This window comes from Hylobates moloch, unplaced genomic scaffold (genome assembly GCF_009828535.3).
Source record: "Hylobates moloch isolate HMO894 unplaced genomic scaffold, HMol_V3 SCAFFOLD_9, whole genome shotgun sequence".
In the NCBI taxonomy this organism is placed as follows: Eukaryota; Metazoa; Chordata; class Mammalia; order Primates; family Hylobatidae; genus Hylobates; species Hylobates moloch.
Window position 1 is genome coordinate 83426525 of NW_026652284.1, and position 26151 is coordinate 83452675.

At 39.4% G+C, this 26151-nt stretch overlaps 1 protein-coding gene across 2 annotated transcripts in view; it reads left to right on the forward strand.

The window, feature by feature from the left end:
- ATP6V1C1 (ATPase H+ transporting V1 subunit C1) overlaps positions 1-26151 on the forward strand; it is a 108658-nt gene that overhangs the window by 46656 nt on the left and 35851 nt on the right. The window contains exon 13 of one of the 2 annotated variants that reach the window (XM_058444600.1): positions 1281-1414. In XM_058444600.1, the coding sequence (XP_058300583.1) occupies positions 1281-1376 (96 nt within the window). In that variant the 3' untranslated portion in view covers positions 1377-1414. Of the gene's footprint in view, positions 1-1280; positions 5670-26151 lie in introns of those variants that run through there. The other variant, XM_032760172.2, reaches the window with a different exon arrangement.

The window sequence follows — 26151 nt, forward strand, 5'->3', positions numbered from 1 at the left end:
ACAGAGGAAGACTCCGTCTCAAAAAAAAAAAAAAAAAAAATTGTAGTGGGCTTTTACTTTGTATTTTTGGTTTTAAGTATCTTGCTGATTTTTTTTTTCTCTTTAAAAGTTTAGGGTGGATGGTAGCATCTCACATAGGCATTAATTAGAACTATGAAAAATCAGTTTTTCTTGATAGAAGGAAATGCGGGAAATGACTTGCTACACTTTTTTTCTTTTTCTTTTTTTTTTTTTTTTTTCGAGATGGAGTTTTGCTCTTTTGCCCAGGCTGGAGTGAAGTGGCATGATCTTGGCTCACTGCAGCCTCTGCCCCTTGGGTTCAAGCAATTCTCCTGCCTCAGCCTCCCGAGTATCTGGGATTATGCCTGGCTAATTTTTGTATTTTTAGTAGAGATGCGGTTTCACCATGTTGGCCAGGCTGGTCTTGAACTCCTGACCTCAGGCAATCCACCCACCTCGGCCTCCCAAAGTGCTAAGATTACAGATGTGAGCCACCTTGCGCCCGGCTGACTTGCTACACTTTCATGCAATTGTGGATAAGATGAGAGGTATAATTATTTGATACATAAATGTTCTAGCAGTAAATTCTTATAACATGCATATATAATAAGTGTTATCCTTGCTCGTTTTTTGTTTTGCGATCAGATCTTGCTCAGGCTAGAATGCGGTGGCATGGTTTTGGCTCACTGCAATCTCAACCTCTATGCTCAAGTGATCCTCCCACCTCAGCCTCCCAAGTAGTTGGGACTATAGGCACGCACCACCACTCCTGCTTAATGTTTTTATTTTTATTTTTTGTAGCGATAGAGTCTCACTATGTTGCCCAGACTGGTCTTGAACTCCTGGGCTCAAGGCCTTGGCCTCTCAAAGTGCTGATACTACAGAATAAGCGTTACTTTTAAATCATACTTGCTTTATTTTTACTCTACATTTTGTAAGTCTTGTATCCCATCAACTAGGTATTCTAAGTCCAAGATTTAAAAAGTTAATTTTTACAGTATACATAAAAAAGGTTGGTGGGATCATGCTAAATACATATGCAGTCAGAATGCTTGAACCTGGCTTTACCACTCACTGTCTGTGTTTCCTAGGAGAAGTCAGTCTTTCAGATTGTTTTCTTATTTTCAAAATGGGAATAATGTCTAACTCAGATAAATTAGCCTTAAGTGCATACATTTAGCCCAGAGTAGATGTTCAATAAAAAGGTAAATGTTAATACTTGCTTTCTTTTTTTGAGGTCTGTAAATACAAAATTGAATAATTGTCTGTTTTTTCTATAGGCTCCTATGGATATTCCAGGTTTAAACCTGAGTCAACAAGAATACTACCCCTATGTGTACTACAAGATTGATTGCAACTTGCTGGAATTCAAGTGAAAATGGGCTCCTCCCCCGACAATCCTGTCCTTGTGTTGGTGTGTGCTAACGGAAATAAGTTGCAGTATGGTCGTACTTTTAACTCTAGTATCCTTTGCTTGCTTCTTACCCCCTTTCCTAGATGAATTCTCCCACAGTAGTCTGTATCTCAACATTTTGTTTTTAAAGGAAAAAATATATATATATGTTGTTTCTTTTTATTGATCAGGTCTGTAAATGTGTACTAAAAAAATCAGAGTTTATTTATAAGCAGAATAGTTTATTTAAAGAGAAGGTCTCTTCCTTATTGATATCATGGTATGCATTAATTCCATTTGTTACTATTGTGCACAAAAGCCCTCTTCACAGGGGAATGGTGTAAACATTTATACTGTTGTGTTCACTGTATTTAGTAGACATTAACTGTTGAATAGTTACTGAATCATGATGTAAAGAATATGCAACCATCTTCAAGTATGGGATTTCTGAATGTTTCAAATTTCAGTCAATGAGCACTGTCAACATCCACAGGAGAGAATAAAATTACCTGTGCAAAGGTATATTGTGGTGTGTGTAACTTAAGAATACAGTTCGGTTTGAGAGTTAAATGATGTCATAGCTCACTTGCTATGCTACTGCCAGGATTTTGTTATATGCTGAGGTGTAACCATTTGTGTTGTCTGACTTTCATATGATTTAATTGAGCCAAATTTGGGTCAGAACACAAATTTGAAGATTACTTTTCAGTATATGATGGGTATTTACATTTGAACACTAGAATTTTAGGTCTCTCAAATAATTAAGAATAGGGCCAGTTTTGAATGAAGTCTAGCAGAACTATGCAGCTTTAGTCATTTCTTTTGTCTAAATCTGTATTTTATGTGTTGTCTTCTTAAGATGTATAATTTTGGCATTTATGTCATTTGTGACATAGTCCGAAAATAGAGACAATGTTGGCCTTTAAAATCTCAGAAATGAATGACTTAGTTTAGTGTCCTGAAAGAGCTTTTAAAAGAGGATTTTGTGGCAATGTTTCTCTTACTGTGTACTCACAGGTTTGCAAATGGGAAAAAGAAGTTTACATTTCAGTTTAGGGGCATGTCTAAGCTATGCTATTCCTTTTAGAAAATTAGCCTCCAAAATCTTTTGTTTCAAAATTTTATGTTATTTCATAAATAACTTGAAGCAAATACAGACGTCCACAGTGTAGAACATGAGAGACCCCCTCCCTCAATTTCCACCTCCCAAGGGAAGTTTATGTATTTTTCTAGGCCCTTTTCTATGTCTTTACATCTCTGTCTCTCTCTCTCACACACACACACACACACACACACACACACACACACACACACAGTTGATTTTTAATAAAATAGGATTATACTACACACATCCTGTCACTTGCTTTTTTGCTTAATAGTATATCTAAGATAATCCTTTATGTCAATGAAGCTAGAGCTACCTCATTCTTTTAACTGGATACGTGGTGTTCCATTGAGTGTCTGCCATCATGTGTTTAGCCGAGTGGATGGATAGTCTGCTTGTTTTTAGTTTTTCTCTTAACAAACACTGCTGCAGTCAGCATCTTTGCACAGATTTCTTTGTATACTTGTATTAGTATTTCTGTAAGATCCCAGAAGTGGAATTTGTAGGGTCATAGGTTATGTACATTTAAGTTTTTGACACTCACTGCCAAGTCATCTGTCAGAATTCTAAACTAAAGACATGTTTGGAGTGTGGATTTATCTTCAGTTTTTCTTTGGACAAGAGGAAGCTGTGAAAGATTTTACTATCAGAAAATTCTGGTTCTTTGTCTTCTTTTGCACATGTTCTTTGAGTCTTAGTATCTGTAACATGGGGCTACTCTCTCTATCACAGGGGGGCATGTTTTGACAACAAATTGACTTTTAAGAAAAACCTGTCACTAACCTTCAGCCACACAGTGACTTTTAAGGTTTTATTTAGACTTTACTGTTGTTCTCCTGAGAGTAGGTACAACTGCATAAGGTTTAAAATCCCAGCATATGTCTGAAACTACGGGACGTTCACTGTGATTTCCACCAGGGAAATGATAGCGGAGTGGCTGAGCATGTGCTCTGAGGCCAGGCCCCAGCATTGCTGCTGACGAGCTGTGTGGTCCTGGGCAGAGTGGCCTCTTCAGTCCCAGTCCCTCCTCTGTAAAATGGGCATGATTAGAGTGCCCAACTCATTAGGGATGTTGGGGTGAGTCAGTGTGACCCCACGTGCATGGAAAGTGCTGCCAGTGGTGCATGGTAAGAGGTTGATGCAGGTACTTAGCCCTTGGGGAACACATGTAGTTCATTTTCACTGTGTTTAATTTGGGAAAATCCATATCCACATCATTGTAGAGTCTGAGGGTTAGAAGGAAGTCATTGTGTCTAATATAACATCAGAGCAGTTTGTGTCACTGAGCTGCAGTCTGTGCTGGATTATTGATATTGTTGGTGGCAGTCACCATTCCTGGAAAGGGACTGTCCCAAGCCACTTACCTTCCTGAGGAGTCTGCTGGTTCTCCTTGAGGATATTGCTTAGATAACAGACCCATTAAACATTTACTGAGTGTCTGTCAGGGATCATTCACATCCACATCATCCTCCCGGCCCCTCCCTGTGTTGTTCATGGAGGGAGTACTGGCGGTCCCCATTTTCATGTATGGAGACTTCAGGTCAAAGAAGTTAAGTGAATTCTTTGTTGAGTCACAAATTTTGAGCCAGTCAGAATTTGAACCTAAGATTTCTGACTGCTGGTTGTCACACTTCCCACCCCACACTCAACTGCTGTGTGAATGAGCCAGACACATTGCTTAACCTGAGTCCTAGATGGACAATGGTATAGGAAAGATACTAGGTATGGAGAATCAGATGTTAACTTGTGTTGCTGTTTTTTTTGTTTTGTTTTGTTTTTGAGACAAGGTCTTGCTCTGTCACCCAGGCTGGAGTGCAGTGGCATGATCAGGGCTTACTGCAGCCTCACCTTCGACTTCCTGGGCTCAAGCAATCCTCCCACCTCAACCCCCAAGTAGCTGGGCCTACAGGTGCGCGCTACCACGCCTGGCCAATTTTAAATTTTAGCACAGATGAGGTCTCACTATGTTGCCCGGGCTGGTATTGAACTCCTAAGCTCAAGGGATCCTCCCGCCTCAGCCTCCCAAAGTGCTGGTGTTACAGGCATGAGCCACCACGCCTGGCCTGTGTTGCTATTATATTTGGCAGGAACCCAGGAGTCCAGAACATTTCATCTATGATGGGTTAGATAATGTGTCTAGTTGTTTGCATGCCAATTTCAGTAGCCTCAGTTATTCAACCTAGGAGATTTTTCTACCTCTCTACTACCCTGCCGAAGTTGCTCTTCAGCAGAAAATCTTTGTGGAACATATTCCACACTTTGTAATCTTCGTGGAACAAAAGATATTTGTGGAACATATTCCAGCTTTTTGAATGAGTGCATATCTAGTAGTACCTTTAAAGTAACACTTTGTACATAACAAATACTCAGCAAGTGTGAACCTTTATTTGCTCTTACTTCAAAATTAGTCCAAAATGTTGGAAATAAAATATAAGACATTGATCTAGATATGAGGTTTTTCTCCTTCATTCTCGGCTGTCGAAGAAATCAAAGTAGCATATGCACATAAACAAATATTATAGAACAGCTTATAATGAAAACCTTGCCTGCCTTTATAAAAAATTTGATTATCTTCTTCTGTTAATGTCAATAAAAGATGGTTTGTCCTAGAAAGTCTATAAATGGTATTATGTTCTGGAGGAAACCTAGCAAAAACTTTCCTAGTTTAGTACTTGTCTGTAAATTGATGTTGACCCATTTCAATATTGCAGACTTATTCATGGTCTTTATTTTTCTAGCATAGATAACAATTGATTCTGTAGATTCATATATGGAGGTAATTCTTGCTTTCTAAAAAAAGGAATATGGCACATTGGAACCAGTTTATTCACCAGTGGATTTACCCTTAGAGTATTTTTAGATCTGAGCTGATGACTTGTGAGAGAAAAAAGGAACAGTAAAGCCATGGAAGCCATGAACAGTAAGAGACTGCCGCCTGGCATGGTTTCTTCTTCTGCAGAAGATGAAACTGAGGAGAAACAAGACAATATCCTTCACACCAGGAATGGTCAAGATAATGGAAGAAGAAAAAAGCTTTCAAACAAATCAGAAGGCAGTCAACAAACACAAACGGGGACATTCCTTCCCTGGCAGTTGCTCAAAACTGAAATTGTTTATTGTGTACACCGGGGCTTGTACTTGGGGAATTTAATAAAAATGCTCATTACCAAACTCCATAGAGATGTGGTTTAAAGTCTTAAGTAGATCCAAGGAATAACCTACATTTTAAACAAATACCCAGGAGAATCAGAGGCTAGGGGTTAGTCAATTGTAATCGGGTACTACCTTTTAAAGATTCTTCCTCTGAACCCTCAGATTGGGGTGTTGATTTAGAATTTCTGAGCATCTTGAGGTCACATTCAAATAGTGATTCTTCTCTATTCACAGAGACCACACTTAATAGAATCATCATGGGTAAATCAGCTTTTTCTACTGTCACTTGAAGAAATATTCCACAACGCTAAATCATTAGAACTGGAGAGTTCTGTCTCAGCAGAAATTGATCAATAAAGATGTCTTTCGCCCTTGGAAGGCCATAGAATATCAAGTTGAAATTTGCAAAAACTCTAAAATGATCAAGGTCACATTTTCATCTTTTAATTGAGAACTCATTGTGGACATGATTTGTCACTGCTTGTAAAGTGTAAAAAGGAACAACCAAAACAGACTTTGAAGGAATGGTTTATATGAGGAAGCCCTCCTCCCCCCCAGAAAAGGGCTATTAAGATGAAAGTGAAAAAGGAGTTGGAGGCAGCAAAGGTTATTGTTGATGTTGGACAAAGGAAGGAATAAACTGTATGACGCCACCTTGAACTTGAAAGTCATTTGTTTTTTAACCAGAAGATGAACAGGAACTATTTAGAATATCAAATCCCAAGAGCAGCTTTCATGTATTTTGCTGTTTCCTAGGTATGTGGATGGCCTCACCACATAGTCCTGTGACAAATCTTAATTATTTTTTTTACCAACACAACTTGCCGTATTTTATATAAACTACTTAGATACATATTTAGACTGTTTCTCAAGAGTGATTTATAGTTGAGCACAGGTTTTATGCATTGTTAGAAGCATAAAGACGCTCGTTTTTTAAATAGAAATTGTGACTATGCAGATATCATATTTTACCACAAGAGGGCACTCTGGCGCCATTGAAAAGCAAATAGGGGTTGTTTGTTTTTTTCTTGTAAATTTGTTTGAGTTCATTGTAGATTCTGGATATTAGCCCTTTGTCAGATGAGTAGGTTGCAAAAATTTTCTCCCATTCTGTAGGTTGCCTGTTCACTCTGATGATAGTTTCTTTTGCTGTGCAGAAGCTCTTTAGTTTAATGAGATCCCATTTGTCGATTTTGGCTTTTGTTGCCATTGCTTTTGGTGTTTTAGACATGAAGTCCTTGCCCACGCCTATGTCCTGAATGGTATTGCCTAGGTTTTCTTGTAGGATTTTAATGGTTTTAGGTCTAACATATAAGTCTTTAATCCATCTTGAATTAATTTTTGTATAGGGTGTAAGGAAGGGATCCAGTTGCAGCTTTCTACATATGGCTAGCCAGTTTTCCCAGCACCATTTATTAAATAGGGAATCCTTTCCCCATTTCTTGTTTTTGTCAGGTTTGTCAAAGATCAGATAGTTGTAGCTATGCGGCATCATTTCTGAGGGCTCTGTTCTGTTCCATTGATCTATGTCTCTGTTGTGGTACCAGTACCATGCTGTTTTGGTTACTGTAGCCTTGTAGTATAGTTTAAAGTCAGGTAGCGTGATGCCTCCAGCTTTGTTCTTTTGGCTTAGGATTGACTTGGCAATGCGGGCTCTTTTTTGGTTCCATATGAACTTTAAAGTAGTTTTTTCCAATTCTGTGAAGAAAGTCATTGGTAGCTTGATGGGGATGGCATTGAATCTATAAATTACCTTGGGCAGTATGGCCATTTTCACGATATTGATTCTTCCAACCCATGAGTGGGCAGAGGACATGAACAGACACTTCTCAAAAGAAGACATTTATGCAGCCAAAAAACACATGAAGAAATGCTCATCATCACTGGCCATCAGAGAAATGCAAATCAAAACCACAGTGAGATACCATCTCACACCAGTTAGAATGGCCATCGTTAAAAAATCAGGAAACAACAGGTGCTGGAGAGGATGTGGAGAAATAGGAACACTTTTACACTGTTGGTGGGACTGTAAACTAGTTCAACCATTGTGGAAGTCAGTGTGGCGATTCCTCAGGGATCTCGAACTAGAAATACCATTTGACCCAGCCATCCCATTACTGGGTATATACCCAAAGGACTATAAATCATGCTGCTATAAAGACACATGCACACGTATGTTTATTGTGGCACTATTCACAATAGCAAAGAGTTGGAACCAACCCGAATGTCCAACAACGATAGACTGGATTAAGAAAATGTGGCACATATACACCATGGAATACTATGCAGCCATAAAAAATGATGAGTTCGTGTCCTTTGTAGGGACATGGATGAAACTGGAAAACATCATTCTCAGTAAACTATCGCAAGGACAAAAAACCAAACACCGCATGTTCTCACTCATAGGTGGGAATTGAACAATGAGAACTCATGGACACAGGAAGGGGAACATCACACTCCGGGGACTGTTGTGGGGTGGGGGGAGGGGGGAGGGACAGCATTAGGAGATACACTTAATGCTAAATGACGAGTTAATGGGTGCAGGAAATCAACATGGCACATGGATACATATGTAACAAACCTGCACATTGTGCACATGTACCCTAAAACCCTAAAGTATAATTAAAAAAAAAAAAAAAAAAAGAAAAGCAAATAGGTAGTTTCTCCTCCCTGCATTTTTGGTTCTGACCCGTACAGTCAGTTTAGAGAAACCTACACTCTGCATTCTGGTTTGGTATATTTTGTTACAAGCGTTTATTAATATAAAGTTCTCAAAAAATGTTAGATGACTTATTTTGTGACACTCTAGCCTCTGTGTGTGTGTGCATAAAACCCACACATCTTTCAGCAGACCAGTGCCAGCCAGTGACAGTTTTCACTGAAGATCAAATGAAAAAGGTAAGGATATATGTATGTGTGTGCATGTGCGTGTGCATATATAATCACTTACTCAGATAGTTACTGAGCATGCGCTATGAACCAGGCATTGTGTTAGGCGCTGGGGATTTAATGCAAGCAGTCAGATGGGCACAGTGCCTACCTGCCTTGATGGGGCGTGCAGCCTGGTGATCTGGTGGCAGTCTTACTGGACAAAACACAAACCCGGCAGCCCTAAGTTAGGAAAAGGATTTTACTGATCTGTGGAACCCACAGTCTGAAAACAAACTGATTTAAGGGTATCTGTCCAGAAAAGTCAACCTATGGTATCAGTCAGTGGGTGAAGAATAGACACATTTTATCACGTTTGACCACCTAGTCAGCCTGGCTTAGCAGTGTCCAAAAGAATTTCCTATGATAATGGACATTCTATGCCTGGGCTACCCAGTGTGGTGCCCCTAGTCACATGTGACTTAAGATCACTTGAAATGTGGCTAGTGTGACTGAGGAACTGAATTTTTTCTATCTAATTTTTTTTTTTTTTGAGACAAGGTCTGGCATTGTTGCCCAGGCCGCCTTCTGGGCTCAAGCCATCCTCCCTCCTCAGCCTCCCAAGTAACTGGGACCACAGGCACATGCCACCACATCCGACTTTTTTTTTTTTCTCCCAGTAGAGACTGCTCACCATGTTGCCTAGGATGGTTTCAAGTTCCTAAGCTCAAGCAATTGGCCTGCCTTGGCCTCCCAAAGTGTTGGGATTACAGGTGAAAGCCGCTGCACCTGACCAATCTTATTTAACTAAATAGCTACATGTGGCTCGTGGCTACTGCGCTGGACATACAGGTCTAGTTGGTCACACCTGGCTAATGAGCATTTTTGACCTTGAGTTTCCAATATAGCCCATATCCTTTGGCTTTTTTGTTTGTGTTTTATGACTGGAAGAGCCAGCCTTGCTTCTGTTTACTTTGATTGCCAGATTTAACATCCCCACAAGCTGAGAAACAGAGGAAAGGATTGCTCTTGGAATCATCGTTGATGTGCCTCAGATTGCTACGCAGGACAGCATTTTCTTTGATCACAAAAGACAACTACATATACTTTGTGCTTTGATGTGCATGAGAGTAAACTGGTTGTCATACTGAAAGACCAGAAGCTGTTTCTGATGGGAAATATTGAATCAGCAGAATTGAAAACACAGCTGTGTGGTTCTAATGGGAATATAATTTCTTCTGTCAATCAATGCTCACTTAGTATCCATTGTGTGCAGAGCATTCACTATTCCAGCCTCTGCAGGGAGACATCAGGGAGATGCTCACCACGTGCTTTTGAATGGTATTATTTGTCTTTATTGACTCTGAGAAATGTAAGAGGTTCATAAAACATTGAAGCCATTAAGGCCTTATTTGAGAAGTCTAGCAACTCACAGTTGCCCTTGGAAAGAGGCAAATAGGAAGGGGAGAACCCTCTGTCAGAGACTTGTTTTCCATCGGTGACACGTGGCATGGATTTTACCTCCTACCGTTAGCTGGCCACCCTCTGCATTCAGGCTTGTGAAGCATTCTGGAGGCCCCCCGCCCCATCCTCCGCTCCCAGCTCTTCCTTTGGCATCCCCACTGGCCATATTTCTTTCCTAGTCTGTTCTGACAGCCTCCTAACTGGCCACTTGTCCCCAGTCTCTGGTCACCTTCAGCTCACCCTGGTTCTGAGACCAGAGGACTGGCAAGTCACTGCTCACAAATCCTGAATTGCTGCAAATCACTTGCCCTCGGGATAAAGTCTCTGTTCAAACTGGACTTTTTTCCCTTTTATAATTGGCTTCTGTATGAGTTCTCTGGAAGGAGAATATCGTTTACTGTTGTTGATTTGATGGGGGCCACTTTGGAGGAAGAATTATAGACCATAGATGGTTCCTAGGGATGCTCCAGCAGTCTCTTCTTTCCTACCTCCTCCAAGCGGGCCACATGGGCCAGCTTCACATCTGTGCTCTCTCAGGATGTAAAATCGTGGGCAGCCTAGCATCCCAGGGTCTGAATCATTCCTTCCTCTGTAGAAGAAGGATAATGAGGATAACACTATAGGACTATTGTGAGAATGAGGATTAAACCGCAGGTCCAAATTTTCTAGCAAGGTACATGGTGCAGAGGAGGGGGTCAACATATTAACTGCTGTTGTTACCGTGAGTACTACCCTTTTCCATGCTGCATGATTTGTGTTTCTTTTTTGCCTATTGCCTCATATCTTATGTGAGATGAAATCAGTTCCTCTTTAACTGCATCTGTTTAGAAGGCAGATTTCCCATTAAAAACCTGCTGGCATCACATGACCAGCAAGTTCACACCAATGTGTAAACCCAAGAAAACTGAAACCATATATTCACACAAAAACCTGTACACGAAAGTTCATAACAGCATTATTCATAATAGCTAAAATTGGAAACAACCCAAGTGTGCATCAACTGATGAATGAGTGGATAAACAAAATCTGGTTTATCCACACGATGGAATATTACTCAGCCATAAAAAGAAATGAAGTACTGACCCATGCCACAACATGGATGAACCTAGAAAAGGTCACAGACACAAAAGGTCACAGATGACTTCATTTATAGGAAATGTCATGCATAGTCAAATAAATCGGTATAGAAAGAAGATTCATGGTTGCCAGGAACCAGGATGGGAAGGGATTTGGTAGGGACCGCTAATGGGTACAGGGTTTCTTTAGGGGCAATCACATTCTGGAGTTAAGATAGTGCTGATGATCACGCAACTTTATGAATATATTAAAAATCACCGAATTGTATACTTTAGAAGGTGAATTTTATGGTATATGAATTGTTTCTCATTTTAAAAAACCTACCAGGAATTAGCTCAGATTTTCTACCAATTCTCTTAATTCTTTGCTTGTCTGTTTATATCGATAGAGTTTTTAAACATTAATTTGAATTCCCTTTTACGAGTGGTAAGGAGATTTGCCCTTTGGGGTTTCACTCCGTCCAGTGCTCTTGCTGTTGATTCTGTCCATTTGCCTTTTTTGTTGTTTTCATTTGTCCACTCAGCATCTCAGTTGGCCTTGGCTGCAGCCATCTGCAACCACCTCCTCCACTTGGGAGTTAGGTTGCAAATCCGTCCCAGAGTAGCTCATCTCACTGGTTATCACATTAGCAGTCACTCATGTCAGCAGTCCCCGAAGAAAAGATAGCTGGCTGGCTGGGGATAAAGCGTCTGAAACTTTGCTGGTCTGATGATATCTTCTGTTGTTTCAGTACATGTGTCACTGACAACTTGCTTAGGTAAAAGTGCCCATAGTTCCTTCATTTGTTCAACAACCATTTATTGAGGGCAGAATCCTCATTCACTTAGTGAATACTTAGTAATTGTTGAATACCTGGGTACTAGAGCAGGAGCGGCCAAATGAGAAAAAGGACTCTGTCCACTTGAAGCCTACCTACTGGTGGACGATACACAATAAACACAGTGAACAAGGTAAGACTTTTCGCCCTCTGCACCTGTAAGGACATTGAGGACTGACCTGGGCTGGGAATGGGTAGGAAGAGCTGCTTCAGAGGAGTGTCTAGATGTACCCCAGAAGATGCCAGCCCCGTGAAGACCTAGGGGAAGGAAGTGTCTCAGAGAGGTTGGGTAACAGAGGGTCAGTGTGGCAATAGCTGAGTGAGGGGTGTGGGATGTGCAGCAGATGCACCTAGGCGGGGTCTTCAGAACATGGTGAAGAACTCAGACTTTTTTCTTCTAACAAAGGGAACCCATTTTAGGGTCTCATGTGCATGTTTCAAGGATCACCCCAGCAGTGGTCATACTCGTGTGTTTATAACCCCAATTTCTTACGTCGTGCTTGGCACATTTGTAGCAGGCACTGGGTTCTGGTTCAGAACTGAGGTGGATGAATTCATGGAGAATGTACTAAACCTGGAAGTGTGCCAGACTCTGCACCCGAAAGTTCTCTTCTCAAACTTTAAGAGTGTTTTGCAAACATACTGAATGCTTTGCCTGGATCTTCCCATGAAGATCCAGGCAGAATTTAGTAATAGTAATTTGTAGAATTATTAAATTCTTTTGCAACTGCCCCGATTTCTTCACAAACGTAGTCATCATCTGTTTATCAAATTGGCATTTTAAATAATATTTGACACATAACTGGCTGTCTCTACAGCTCCAAATTAGTCCCACGGTAGTCTTTTGATAATACCCAACATGTGACAACAGGGATTTTTTGCACGAGGCGGGGAGCATTCTGGTTTCCTTTTCATTTTTCCAATATGTCGTATTTCTCACTTCCACTTTTCTTAGAGGGGAGGGTTGTCTTTTTGCTTCAAACTATTATAGGCTTTTGCTGAGAGACAAGAGGCTATGATCCCCACTCAGTAGAAGAAGTGTTTGTCTATCATATAAATTGTTGCTGCTCTAACTTCTCTCTGTCCCTGCCTCTTAAGTCATTTAAGGTATTTGTTTGGGTAGCTATATTGGATTTCTTCCGTTTTTCCAGGGGAAATACAGAAACTTTGGAGAGACGTGAACATGGGAATATATGAATTGATTGCTTGAGAAGTGTTAGTGTTCTGGAATGGAGTCCTGTGTCATTAGGTACTTATGTTGAAAGGAAATGTAAAATTTTCCATAGTCACAGCTTTCCAGATTTTAATTGGCTGCTTGCCCTCGTGTCAGACTTCCTTTTCTAAAATAAATGTTTTGGATGGCTCTTATCTTTACAACCAGGCACACAGCTTCATTTCCTCCTGACTAGGAAAGTTAACTCTTCAGCTACATGGTGGTACACAATGTTGTCCCTGCTCAGCAGCCCTTGAACACTCATTAAATCCCACATTAGAGTTGCAAGGAGACAGTAACATTTATTAGGTGCCTCATTTTTTTTTTTTTTTTTTTCTGAGATCGGATCTCACTCTGTTGCCCAGGCTGTAGTGCAGTGGTACCATCAGGGCTCACTATAGCCTCAACCTCCCAGGCCCAAGTGGTCCTCCTGCCTCAGCCTCCTGAGTAGGTGGGACGACAGGCACACTCAGGTATTTAAAAAATTTTTTGTAGAGACTATGTTGCCCGGGCTGCCATTGTTTATCCATTGATTTTTTATTTTATTTACTTATTTTTCTTTTGTCTTTTTTGTTGCCTAGTTTCCCCCTGTTCTTTGCTTCTTAATTTTGGTTGGTCAAAATCTTTCTTTTAACATTTTGGTTCCTCTTCAACCTTGGGAACTCTTCTGTTTCTATTCTTTCTTGCCTTTTCCTTGCTTCATTTCAGGACTCCTTTCCAATGAACCTGCCATTTTCTTCCTGCAAGGATTGTAGTTTAAAAGAAAGCCCACTTTCCTGAAACTTTATGTAGCTAAGCAGCTATTTCAAATTCTTTCTGAGGTTGAGGGGAATAAATTATAAAATCATGCAGTGAGGCAGTGTGTTAGTTCTCTAAAGACAAGAGTTCAGAGTTCTGAGTTCTCTAAAGACAAGAACCAGTATATGAAGAGGTTTATTATAAGAAGCTGGCTCACATGATGACAGAGGCTGGCAAGTCCAAAATCTGCTGGGTAGACGTCCTGGATTGAGTCTGAAAGCTGGAAGCTGCTGTAGAACCCAGAAGAGCTGATGTCCCAGTGCAAAGGCATCAGGCAGGAGAGTTTAGTCTTACCAGGATCAGTCTTTTATTCTGTTCAGCCCTTCAACTGATTGGGTGAGGCCCACCCACATTATGTCTGCTTTACTCAAGACAAGTACTAATTTAAATGTTAATTTCATGTAAAACACTGATGTGGTTGGGCTGTGACCCCACCCAAATCTCATCTTGAATTGTAGCTTCCATAATTCCTTCATGCTGTGGGAGGGACTCAGTGGGAGATAATTGAATCATGGAGGTGGTTTCCACCATACTATTCTCATGGTAGTGAATAAGTCCCACGAGTCCTGATGGCTTTATAAGGGCTTTCACTTGGCTCTCATTCTTCTTGTCTGCTGCCATATGAGATGTACCTTTCACCTTCCACCATGATTGTGAGGCCCTCCAGCCACGCGGAACTGTGAGTTCATTAAACCTCTTTCTTTTGTAAATTGCTTAGTCTTGGGTATGTCTTTATCAGCAGCCTGAAAACGGACTAACACACCCTCACAAAAACACCCAGAATAATGTTTGACTGACCATCTGGGCACCTTGAGGCCCTGTCAACTTGATGCATAAATTGAACATCTCAGGCAGCTCTTGCTTTCTCAGTTACAACAGACCCCGAGCCTGGCCTTGGGGTTATTTGTTGTTTGATATATACAGAAATTAAACCCAAATTAAAAAAAAAGGACTGAAATCTCAATTCCTAACCATGGCATTATTTTTACATTTATACCACTCTGATGCCTGTTTACCACATTTTGTACGCATTCTTTTTACTGGTCTCTGGTCATCTGTCTCCCATTCTTCACAAGAATTGTTCCAAATCTTCTCCCCTTTTCACAAGGTCCCTTCCCAAAACTCCAGCTCTTTTGTGCTTTGCTTAAGATCTGGCCTCTTCCCAGATAGGAGAGATTGTTTACCTTGCTAAGGTCACACAGCTACTGTATGGTAAGACTGGGATTTAATTTGAAGCAGTTGGTCTTGGTAGTCATGGGAGCCTGCTGGGTGCTGGGTGCTAGGCACTGTGCCATGTGCTAAATGACCCAGACTTCCCCATGCTGGGTCCTCCTCATGCTGGGAGGGTGTGTCCTCTTCCAGCCAGCATGCCCTGCCCCTTCTGCATGCCACACTCTGCTCTGATCTTCCACCCAGCACCCGTCCCTCTGCACGCAGGCCTTTGGCGCTTTGTTTGCTCCTATAATTTTCTTCTCTTTTCGTTTAGTTCTCTCCTTTTTATTTGCATTATATAAACACAGTTCTGTTTCTTTCATTAAGAAAACACCTCTCACAGGCACAATGGCTCACATCTATAATCTTAGCACTTCGGGAGGCTGAGGTGGGAGGATTGCTTGAGCCCAGGAGTTCAAGACCAGTCTGAGTAACATAGTGAGACCCCATCTCTCTCAAAAAAAAATAATTAGCCAGGCGTAGTGGTGCACACCTGTAGTCTCAGCTACTCAAGAGGCTGAGACAGGAGGATGGTTTGAGCCCAGGAGGTTGAGGCTGCAGTGAGCCAGGATCACACCACTGCACTCCAGCCTGGGCAACAGAACCAGATCCTGTCTCAAAAAAAAAAAAAAGACAGCCCTTTTCTTTGACCCCTATGTCCCTCTCATTTGAGGAAGTACCTATCTTTTCATTTTCCTCCACATTTTTATTCTTTTTAACCTCCCAAGAGGCCCTCCACCTGCATTACGTGCCTTGCCCCATTAATAATGTACTAGTGCTATGTATGCTTGAGTGTACATAAATGTTTTATTGTGCATTAAGATCCATTCCCCATGCATATGCGCATGTACGTTGCACTAATTACAGTGCACAGCATGTTATATTGCAAGATTACATAAAATAGATTCAACACTTGGATATTGTCCAGTACATTAATTCCTTTATTTTACATAGGAGATAATATCATTGATTGTGCATGGCACATTAAGTCACATCAATCCTTAACAACATGCTTATCACTTCCAATAGGATTTCTTTGCCACCAAGCTTTGAGAAACCAGCAACCTACTCGGGAAATGTCCTTCTTGCTTTGGGCCCATAAAACCTGAGGGCTTCTAGACTTGAAACTATACCTGGCATCTGGTTCTTACTTCAGGGCCATAGATTTGAAACCACTCATTTGTTCCCCCTCAATAAGACATCTCAGTGACTAATGACGAACTAGCACAAGATCACATGGAAGTGTGGTGTCATGCATTTGGTATTTTTTAATTTTGGGGGGTGCCGTGATCCAACATGGCTGTCAATGCCTTGACACAGTCAACTAGATCATAGCTGCGCTTAAACAGCATGTTCTTTACTCACATAAGATCATTTGGTGCTAATTGATTCATGCTCAATGAACACAATAAAAACAAGATATAGACACAGACACATACAAGCAGTTCTTCCTGCCATGTATGATTAACTCTGTAAACCCGTCTACCCGCCTTAAGCTCTTATAGTATCTGAGTAAGTCTTTTATTCTTGCCAACCCTGCCCAAATAAGAAACCTTGTATCTATTGACTGCTAGCTAAGGCTCCTATACATACTCACATGCTATTAAATTTAGTTACAAGTTCATCTAGCATTAACCCAACTCCTAATTAAAGCATTTTTCAAAAATCCAAACATCAATTAAAAACTAGGCTTTCTAGGCTAAAAGTTTTTTTCTTACTAAGATTACCAAAAGAGCCCCCAATACTAACATAGCACATAATTTAGCAGTTTTTCCCCATGAGAGAATTTTCTAGATTTAAGTCAATGTAGCTCAGTCCACTAAAGTAAGGCACTGAAAATACCTAGATGAGTTTATGTAACTCCATAAACACACAGGTTTGGTTCTGGCCCTTCTATTACTTCTTAGTAAGATTACATGTGCAAGTATCTACATTGCATGTGTAATCAGCAAAAGAGCAAAAGGAGCAGGCCTCAAGCACACTAATTGGTAGCACATAACATCTTGCTCAGCCACACTTCTACAGAAAATAGCAATAATAAAAAGCAATAAACGAAAAGTTTGACTAAACTATGCTAATTTTCCTTAGGGTTAGTAAATTTCATGTCAGCCACCACAGTCATAAACCCAAATTAATAAAATCTGAAAAGCACGTTTGTGTTTAGGATAATACAAATAAGCTACAAAAACGACTTTAATATGATCTGAATACACAATAGCTAAGACCTAAACTGGGATTAGATACCCCACTATGTTTAGCCATAAACTTAAAGTTATTCACTAGAGTACTATCAGCAACAGCTTAAAACTCAAAGGACTTGGTGGTATGGTGTTTCCATCCCCCCTAGAGGAGCCTGGTTCATAATTAATAATCAATGATAAACCTCACTATTTCTTGTCAATTCAGCCTGTATACTACCATCTTCAGCAAACCCTAAAAGGGTCATAAAGTAAGCACAAGTACTTACATGGAAACATTAGGTCAACATGTAGCTTATGAGATGGAAAGAAATGACTTACATTGTCTGATTAAAGTACACCCAACCCATGATAAGGCTTATGAAAGTACAGGCCAAAGGAGGATTTAGTAATAAATTAAGAATAGAGAGCTTAATTGAATAAGGTTGTGAAGCACACGTAGACCGCCCATTACCTTCCTCAAATGCTTCAATAAACCCAAGTTTATAATTAACACAGACCCACCTATAAGAGGAGATGTCAGAACAAAGAATATGGGAAGGTATGCTTGGACAAACCAAAGTGTAGTTTAACTCAAGGCACCTGGCTTATGCCTGGAAGATTTCATATTAATCTGACCACTTTGAACTAAAACTAACAAAATTTAACAGCTACATACCCATTTTAGCCAAAACATTATTTACAACAGGGAGGATAGGAGATAGAAATTTATTTAGATGCTATAGAAAAAGTACTGTAAGGGAAAGATGAAAGAATAAACTGAAAAAAAAAGAAACAAAGCTTACCCCTTATGCCTTTTGCATAATGAATTAACTAGAACAATTTTACAAAGAAAACTTTAGCTAAAAACCCCAAAACCAGATGAGCTACTCCTGGACAGTTACAAGAACAAACTTGTCCATGTGGTGAAATTGTGAGAATATCCTTGAGTAGAGGTAAAATGCCAATCGAGCTGGGTGAGCGCGAATTTCAATTCAACCTTAAATTGACCTAAAGAAATATTTAACCTTAATGTAAATTTAAGTGTTAATCTAAAGAGGGACAACACTTTAGAAACAGGAAACAGGCTTTTATAGAATGTAAACTATTAAATTCTCATAATTGGCTTAAAAGCAGCCACCAATTAAGAAAGGGTTCAAGCTCAACAATCAATATCTTAATTCCAACTATTTATATAAACTCCTAATATTTTACTGGACTAAGCTATCTATAAATAGAGGCGATTCTGTTAATATAAGTAACAATAAAATTTATCCTTGCATAAGCTTATATTAGATACTATAGCATTCCTAATGTTAGCTGATAGTTACCAACTCAGTAAATTAAACCAATCAATTGACTGTTTATCTAAACAAATATTGCAGGGTTCAGTGGCTCACACTTATAATTCCAAAGTTTTAGGAGTCCAAGGTGGGAGGATTGCTTGAGGCCAGGAGTTCCAGACCCCATCTTTACAAAAAATAAACCAATTAGCCAGGTGTGGTGGCATGTGCCTGTAGTCCTCACTAATTGGGAAACTGAGGTAGGAGGATCCCTTGGCCCCAGAGTTGGAGGTTGCAGTGAGCCATGATCACGCCACTTGCACTCCATTCTGGGTGACAGAGTGAGATCTTTTCTCTAAAAAACAAAAAAGACCAATTGTTAATCCTACACAGGCATCCACTACTGCACTACTTAAGGAAAGATTAAAGAAACTGAAAGGAGCTCAGCAAATACAAACCCTGCCTATTTACCAAAAACATTACCTCTCATATACCTAGTATCAGACTAGTATGTCACCTGCCTTGTGACACATGTTTAACAGCTGCAGTATTGTGACCAGTGCAAAGGTAGCACAATCATTTGTTCCCTAAATAGGGACTTGTATGAATGACCACAAGAGGGTTCAAGTGTCTCTTCCAGTTAGTGAAATTGACCTTCCTGCCCCTGCGGAAAGGCAGGGATATTAAAATAAAACAGGAAGACCCTATGGAACGTAAATGAATTAGTCTACATAACACAAGTTTAACCTAACTATTCAAAGGAATAACACCTAATCTACCAGACTAAAAATTTTGGTTGAGGTGACTTCAGAGTACAACACAACATCCAAATGATTAAAATCTAGACTAGACCATTCAAAGTAACATAATCACTTATTAACCTAAGCAATTTAATCAATGGAACAAATTACCCTAGGGATAACAACACAACCCTATTTTAGAGTTCGTTATCAACAACAGGGTTTGCGACCTCAATGTTGGATCAGGACGTTCCAAAAGTGTAACTACTATTAATGAGTGGTTCGTTTGTTCAATAATTAAATTCCTATGTGGTCTGAGTTCAGACCAGAGCAATCCAGATCTATTTCTATCTATTCAGTATTTCTCTTAGTATAAGAGAATAAGAGAAATAGAGCCCATTTCAAAAAACTTTCTCAGTTTTAATAGATTATATATAATCTCAACCTAATATACTAAATAAATGTCCTGCCGAGAACAAGGGCTTATTAAGATGGCAGAGCCCAGTTATTGCATAAAACTTAAAACTTTACAATCAGCTCAACTCCTCTTCTTAACAGCATGTTTATAGTTAATCTTCTACTTATTAGCCCCCCTCTCCTTGCAATAGCATTGCTAACAGCTGAATAAAAAGTATTAGATTATATACAGTTTCATAAAGGACCTAATAGTGTAGACCCCTATGGCCCACTTCACTTCTTCACTAATGCCATAAAACTATTCACTAAAGAACCATTACGACCACTAACATCTTCTATACTATCATATGCCATTGCACCCACCCTGGCCCTGGCCCTTGCACTTACTATGTGAATTCTACTAATCTTACTGTACCCACTAACTAACATGAATATAGGAACACTATTCATTTTAACCACATGAAGCCTACCCATGTATTCCATCCTTCAATCAGGATGAACATCAGTTTTAAAATGTGCATTAATTGGTGCACTATGAGCAGTAGCACAAACAAATTTATATGAAGATATCCCAGCCATCATTATTAGTTCTCTCAATAAGCAAATCATTTACATTACCAACTTTAATTGATACCTGAGAATACATATGACTATTTTTTTCATCATGATCCTTAGCCATAGTATTATTTACTTCAACAATAGCAAAAACTAATGGAGCCTCATTCAACTTGACACAAGGTGTTGGAACTTGTGTCAGCCTTTAACATTCAGTATGCTGCAGACCAATTTGTCCTATTTTTTTTATATAGCGGAGTACAACAACATCATTATAATAAATGCCCTAACCATTATCCATCGCCTAGAAGAACTCCATGATATTCACATACCAGAAATTTATATACTCAACTTCATCGTGAACACCCTTTTCCTGTCTTATAGTTCTTGACTTTGAGCATTATACCCATGATTCCAGTATGATGAACTCATGTACCTTCTACGAAAAAATTTCTAACCACTCAAATCAGCCTTATGCATATGACACATCTCAGTACCTATTTTACTACTGCATATTCCACCACACACATAAGAAATTTGTCTGATAAAATAGTTACCTTAAGAGAGTAAATGATAGAAATTTAAGTCGTCTTATTTCCAGAATGTTACGAATTGAACCTACTCTAAAGAATTCAAAAATCAGCCAGGCATGGTGGCTCCCACCTGCAATCTCAGCACTTTGGGAGGCCAAGGCGGGTGGATCACCTGAAGTCAAGAGTTCGAGACCAGCCTGGCCAACATGGTGAAACCCTGTCTCTACCAACAATACAAAAATTAGCTGGGTGTGGTGGCACATGCCTATAATCCCAGCTACTCTAGAGGCTGAGATAGGAGAATCGCTTGAACCTGGGAGGCAAAGGTTGCAGTGGGCGGAGATCTGGCCACTGCACTCCAGCCTGGGAGACAGAGTGAGACTCCATCTCAAAAAAAAAAAAAAAAATTCAAAAATCCCTGTGCTGCCTAATGTACCATATTCTATAGTAAGGTCAGCTAAATAAGCTACCAGGCCCATATCCCTAAAAACATTGATTTATATTCTTTCCATACTAATTAATCCCCTATTTTTCTACTATTCTATTTACTCTCTTCATAGGAAAACAATCACAATATTTAGCTCACATTGACTAATAATCTAAATGGGATTAGAAACAAGTATATTAGCCATGATTCCCATTTTAATGAAAAAAGCAAATCCATGATCCACAGAAGCAGCTACCAAATATTTCTTAACACAAGTAACCATATCTATACCCCTAATGATAGACAGCATCATTAACATATTGTATTCTGGGGCAATTAACAGTCATAAAAATTCCCAATGAAACAGCATCCCTAGTAGTTACCATAGCACTAATGATAAAACTTGGACTCTCCCCATTCCATTTCTGAGTGCCAGAAGTAACATAAAGAATTTCACTAATATCGAGCATAATCCTATTAACATGACAAAAACTGGGACCAAGTTCAATTATATTTTCAGTATCATTATCATCAATTAATCCATCAATTAATCTAAATATAATACAAATAATTGCCATATTATCTATTCTAATAAGACGATGAGGAGAATTTAATCAAATGCAACTATGAAAACTCTTAGCCTATTAATTTGTCAACTGTACATATAGGCTGAATAATAACTATTCTTATTTATAATCCCCCACAATAATCATAAACCTTCTAAGTTGTATCGTTCCAATGATTACCATATTCATAATATTTAGTTAAAACATAAATACCACAACATTATCACTATTGCACACATGAAATAAACTACCAATAATAACTTCTATAATCCTTATAACTGTTATTCTTAGGAGGCCTACCCCTACTTAGAGGATTTCTACCCAAGTAAATTAACATTCAAGAATGTTATTATGCCAACATTCATAATTATTTTCTTTTTTTCTTGCCCCCCATTCGTAACTATTACAGTGTTTCTCAACTTATATTTTTATGTATGACTATTCTTTATCATTAACTATATTTCCAACAACCAATAACAAAAACAAAATGACAATTGAAAAATAGAAAATGGCTTGGGTAACATAGTGAGACTTCATCTCTACTAAAAATTAAAAAAAAAAAAAAAAGTAGCTGGGCATGGTTGCATGCTCCTGTAATCCCAGCTACAGGGAGGCTGAGGCGGGAGGATCACTTGATCCTGGGAGAGCAAGGCTGCAGTGAGCTGTGATCATGCCACTGCACTCCAGCCTGGGTGACAGAGGGAGTCCCGGTCTCAATAAAAAAATTAAAATATATACATATAAAACAAACATTCTCCCATCACTTGTTATACTATCAACTGTTTTCCGCCCACTTTCACCAATATTTTTAACATCAAACTAGTGATTTAGGTTAGATAGACTAAGAGCCTTCAAAGCTCTAAGCAAGTACCCTATACTTAATTCTTGAAACATAAGGATTCCAAGACTCTTACATCAATTGAATGAAAAAAAAAACTTTAATTAAGTGAAATCCTTACTAGATTGGTGAGATCCAACGTCACAAAAACTTAGTTAACAGCTAAAACATTCTAATCAGTTAGCTTCCACCTGCTTCTCCCGCTGTCGAGGGAAAAAAAGGCAGAAGAAGACCAGGCAGAATTGAAGCTGCTCCTTTGAATTGGCAATTCAGTGTGAACATTCACCTCAAGACTGGGTCAAAAGAGGGTTCAACCTCTGTCTGTAGATTTACAATCCAATACTTACCGAACTAGTTTATCCTCTACCTGTGCTCGTTAACCCTTCATCAGTCTCAACAAACAACACAAGATAGTGACACTATAATTTCCTACGTGGTGTTTGAGCCAGAATAGTAGGGGCTACCCTAAATCTTGTAATCTGAGCAGAATTAGATCAACCAGGAGTCCTATTAAGTGACAATCAAATTTATTTATTTATTTATTTATTTATAGACAGAGCCTCGCTCTGTTGCCCAGGCTGGAGTGCAGTGGTGCAAACTCAGCTCACTGCAACCTCTGCCCCCTGGGCTCAAGCGATTCTCCTGCCTCAGCCTTCTGAGTAGGTGGGACTACAGGTGTGTGCCACCACCACATCTGGCTCATTTTCGTAGTTTTAGTTGAGACAGGGTTTCGCCATGTTGGGTAGGCTGGTCTTGAACTCCTGACCTCAGATGATCCACCTGCCTTGGCCTCACAAAGTGCTGGGATTATAGGTGTGAGCCACCGCGCCTGGCCAAGTGACAATCAGATTTATAATGTCATCAGCACTATATATTTATGGCATACCTACTCCAATTAGGCTTTCAATATGCAATATCACCTATGATAGAAGAACTTCTACACTTCCATGATTACACTTTAATCAGTTCTTGTGTCCATAATAATCGTTTTAATAGTTATGCCTATTTTAGTGAGAGGACTTGGCAACTGATTAGTCCCCTTATTAATCAGAGACCCTGATTTAGCATCTCCCTGAATAAATAACGTATAATTCTGACTTCTCCCACCATCATTTCTACTCCTGCTTGCTTCCTTAATAGTGGAAACCAGCGCAGGCACAGGATTAGCCACCTTTAGGCAGAAGTCTTGAGCACGCAGGAGCCTCTGTAGATTTTGCCATTTTCTCATTACACCTAGCAGGTGTCTCATCAACCTTGGAAGCTATTAATTTATTACAATTATTAACATGAAATCACCAGCTGTGTCCCAATCTCAGATACCACTATTTGTCTGATAAGTGCTAATCACAGCTGTATTATCATTTCTCTCCCACTCTGTTCTAGCAGCCATATTCTTAAAAGACTAAAACCCTAATATCACTTTTTAAAAAATCTAGAGGCAAGAGGAGATCTAATTTTATATCAACATTTATTCTTATTTTTTTGCCACCTGGAAGTGTATATTCTTATCTTCCCTGGCTTTGAAATAATCTCACGTATTATAACCTATAATCCTGGGGAAAAGGAACCATTTGGTTATATAGGAATGGTGTGAGCCGTGATATTAATTGGTTTTCTAGGCTTTATCATATGGGCTCATCATATATTTACAATAGGGATAGACATTGACACTCAAGCATATTTTACGCCAGCCACTATAATCACTGGTATTCCCATAGGAGTTAGGGTTCAGCCAACTGGTAACCCCATGCAGCTATATTATGAGCTTTAGGCTTTATCTTCTTATTTACAGTTGGAGGCCTCACAGAAATGGAATCAGCTGACTCATTGCTCGACATTGTTCTTCACAACACATATTATGTGGCAGCACATTTCCACTGTGTTCTATCAATAGGAGCAGCCTTTGCCATTATAGGAGGATTTGTTCACTGATTCCCACTATTTTCAGGTTACACACTCAATTCAACCCAAGCCAAAATTTATTTTACAATTTTATTTGTAGGTATTAATTTAGCTTGCTTTCCACAATACCTCCTTAATTTATCAAGAATTCTCTGAGTTACTCCAATTACCCTGATGCATATAAAACATGCAATTCCATCTCATCGATAGGCTTATATATTTCATCAATAGCAGTAATACTAATAATCTTCACAATCTGAGAGACTTTCATGGTAGTGGAAAGAAGCCAAAAAGTGCCAAGAAAGTACCGAGAATTCTCAGTAGCAGAACGTTCAACTACAACTTGAACGGCCTCCTGGCTGCCCAGTAGCATATCAGACATTTGAAGAGTCTGTTTACGCAAAAGCTTAAAATAAGAAACAAAGGGGCCTGACACGATGGCTCACGCCTATAATCTCAGCACTTTGGGAGGCTGAGGCAGGCAGATCACCTGAGGTCAGGAGTTTGAGACCAGCCTGGCTAACATGGTGAAACCCCGTTTCTACTACTAGAAGGTGAATTTTCTGAAGTCGTGTTTTCTAGGATAAGGCATATATTGTCTTTGCTGTGCAATGATGCAGTTATATTTATCCATGTAAACCTAGTGAATTGTGTTAATCACATGGAATATGTTTAATAAGAGAAGTTTCTGAGCTGAACACACCACATACCTTTAAACATGGAAACATAACTGTCTCTTCTCTTCTTCTTTCCCTGATTCCAAGCACCTCATCTTACCCGTCCGCCCTTGAAGCTGGACCACATTAGCCATTGAAGCATGTGCTGCAGTGCAGGGCTCTTAATCAGGGCCTGGAGAAGCCTCAGTGTGAGGGAGTGAATGAGGCACTGAGACAATCTCGCTTCAATATGGCTAATGCCTAATTAATTTAGTTCTCTGTCGTTTCTATTTCCCGCAAAAGAGAACAATTCAAATAATCCATAATCCCACATAATTATGTTATTTTTATAATGCATTACATTATGTATGTATGTAGTATGTGTGTGTGTATATATATATATAGTGTGTGTGTGTGTGTGTGTGTGTGTATATATATATTGTAGTTGTGATTTTTTAAAATGTCCTATTTGGTAATCTGTTTTCACTTATCTAGCACATTCTTATTTAGTGTGCCTGATTACCCACTCTTAATTTTAATGCAAGTGTTCAGGCTATTTCCTTTTAATAGAAAAGGAAATGAAACCAGATATAGATGATCCTGTTAATTAAATCTATATTTATCTATAGAAGCAGCATGCCTGCTGACTTAGCTCTAAGAAACAGCAAGTCTTAAATAGAAAAGCAACAACCAGCTTTGCCTTATTTACTACTGAACTAAATTCCACCTACGAGCATTCTCAGAATCAAGTTCTATTTCCAATCTACATTATTCCTTGGGCTATTCTACGTAGACTTGTGATGGGGAAATCAGTTCTGAATTCACACTTCACATGGTATTTTGCTAGTGATCATTCTGGTGGCAGGGCCTGAAGTGGCTATAAGCCTTTGATATTCTAGTATGATTGTTTGCTTGTATGATGGGGGCTGCAGAGTGCCCCACTGTCTTGGCTTGAGG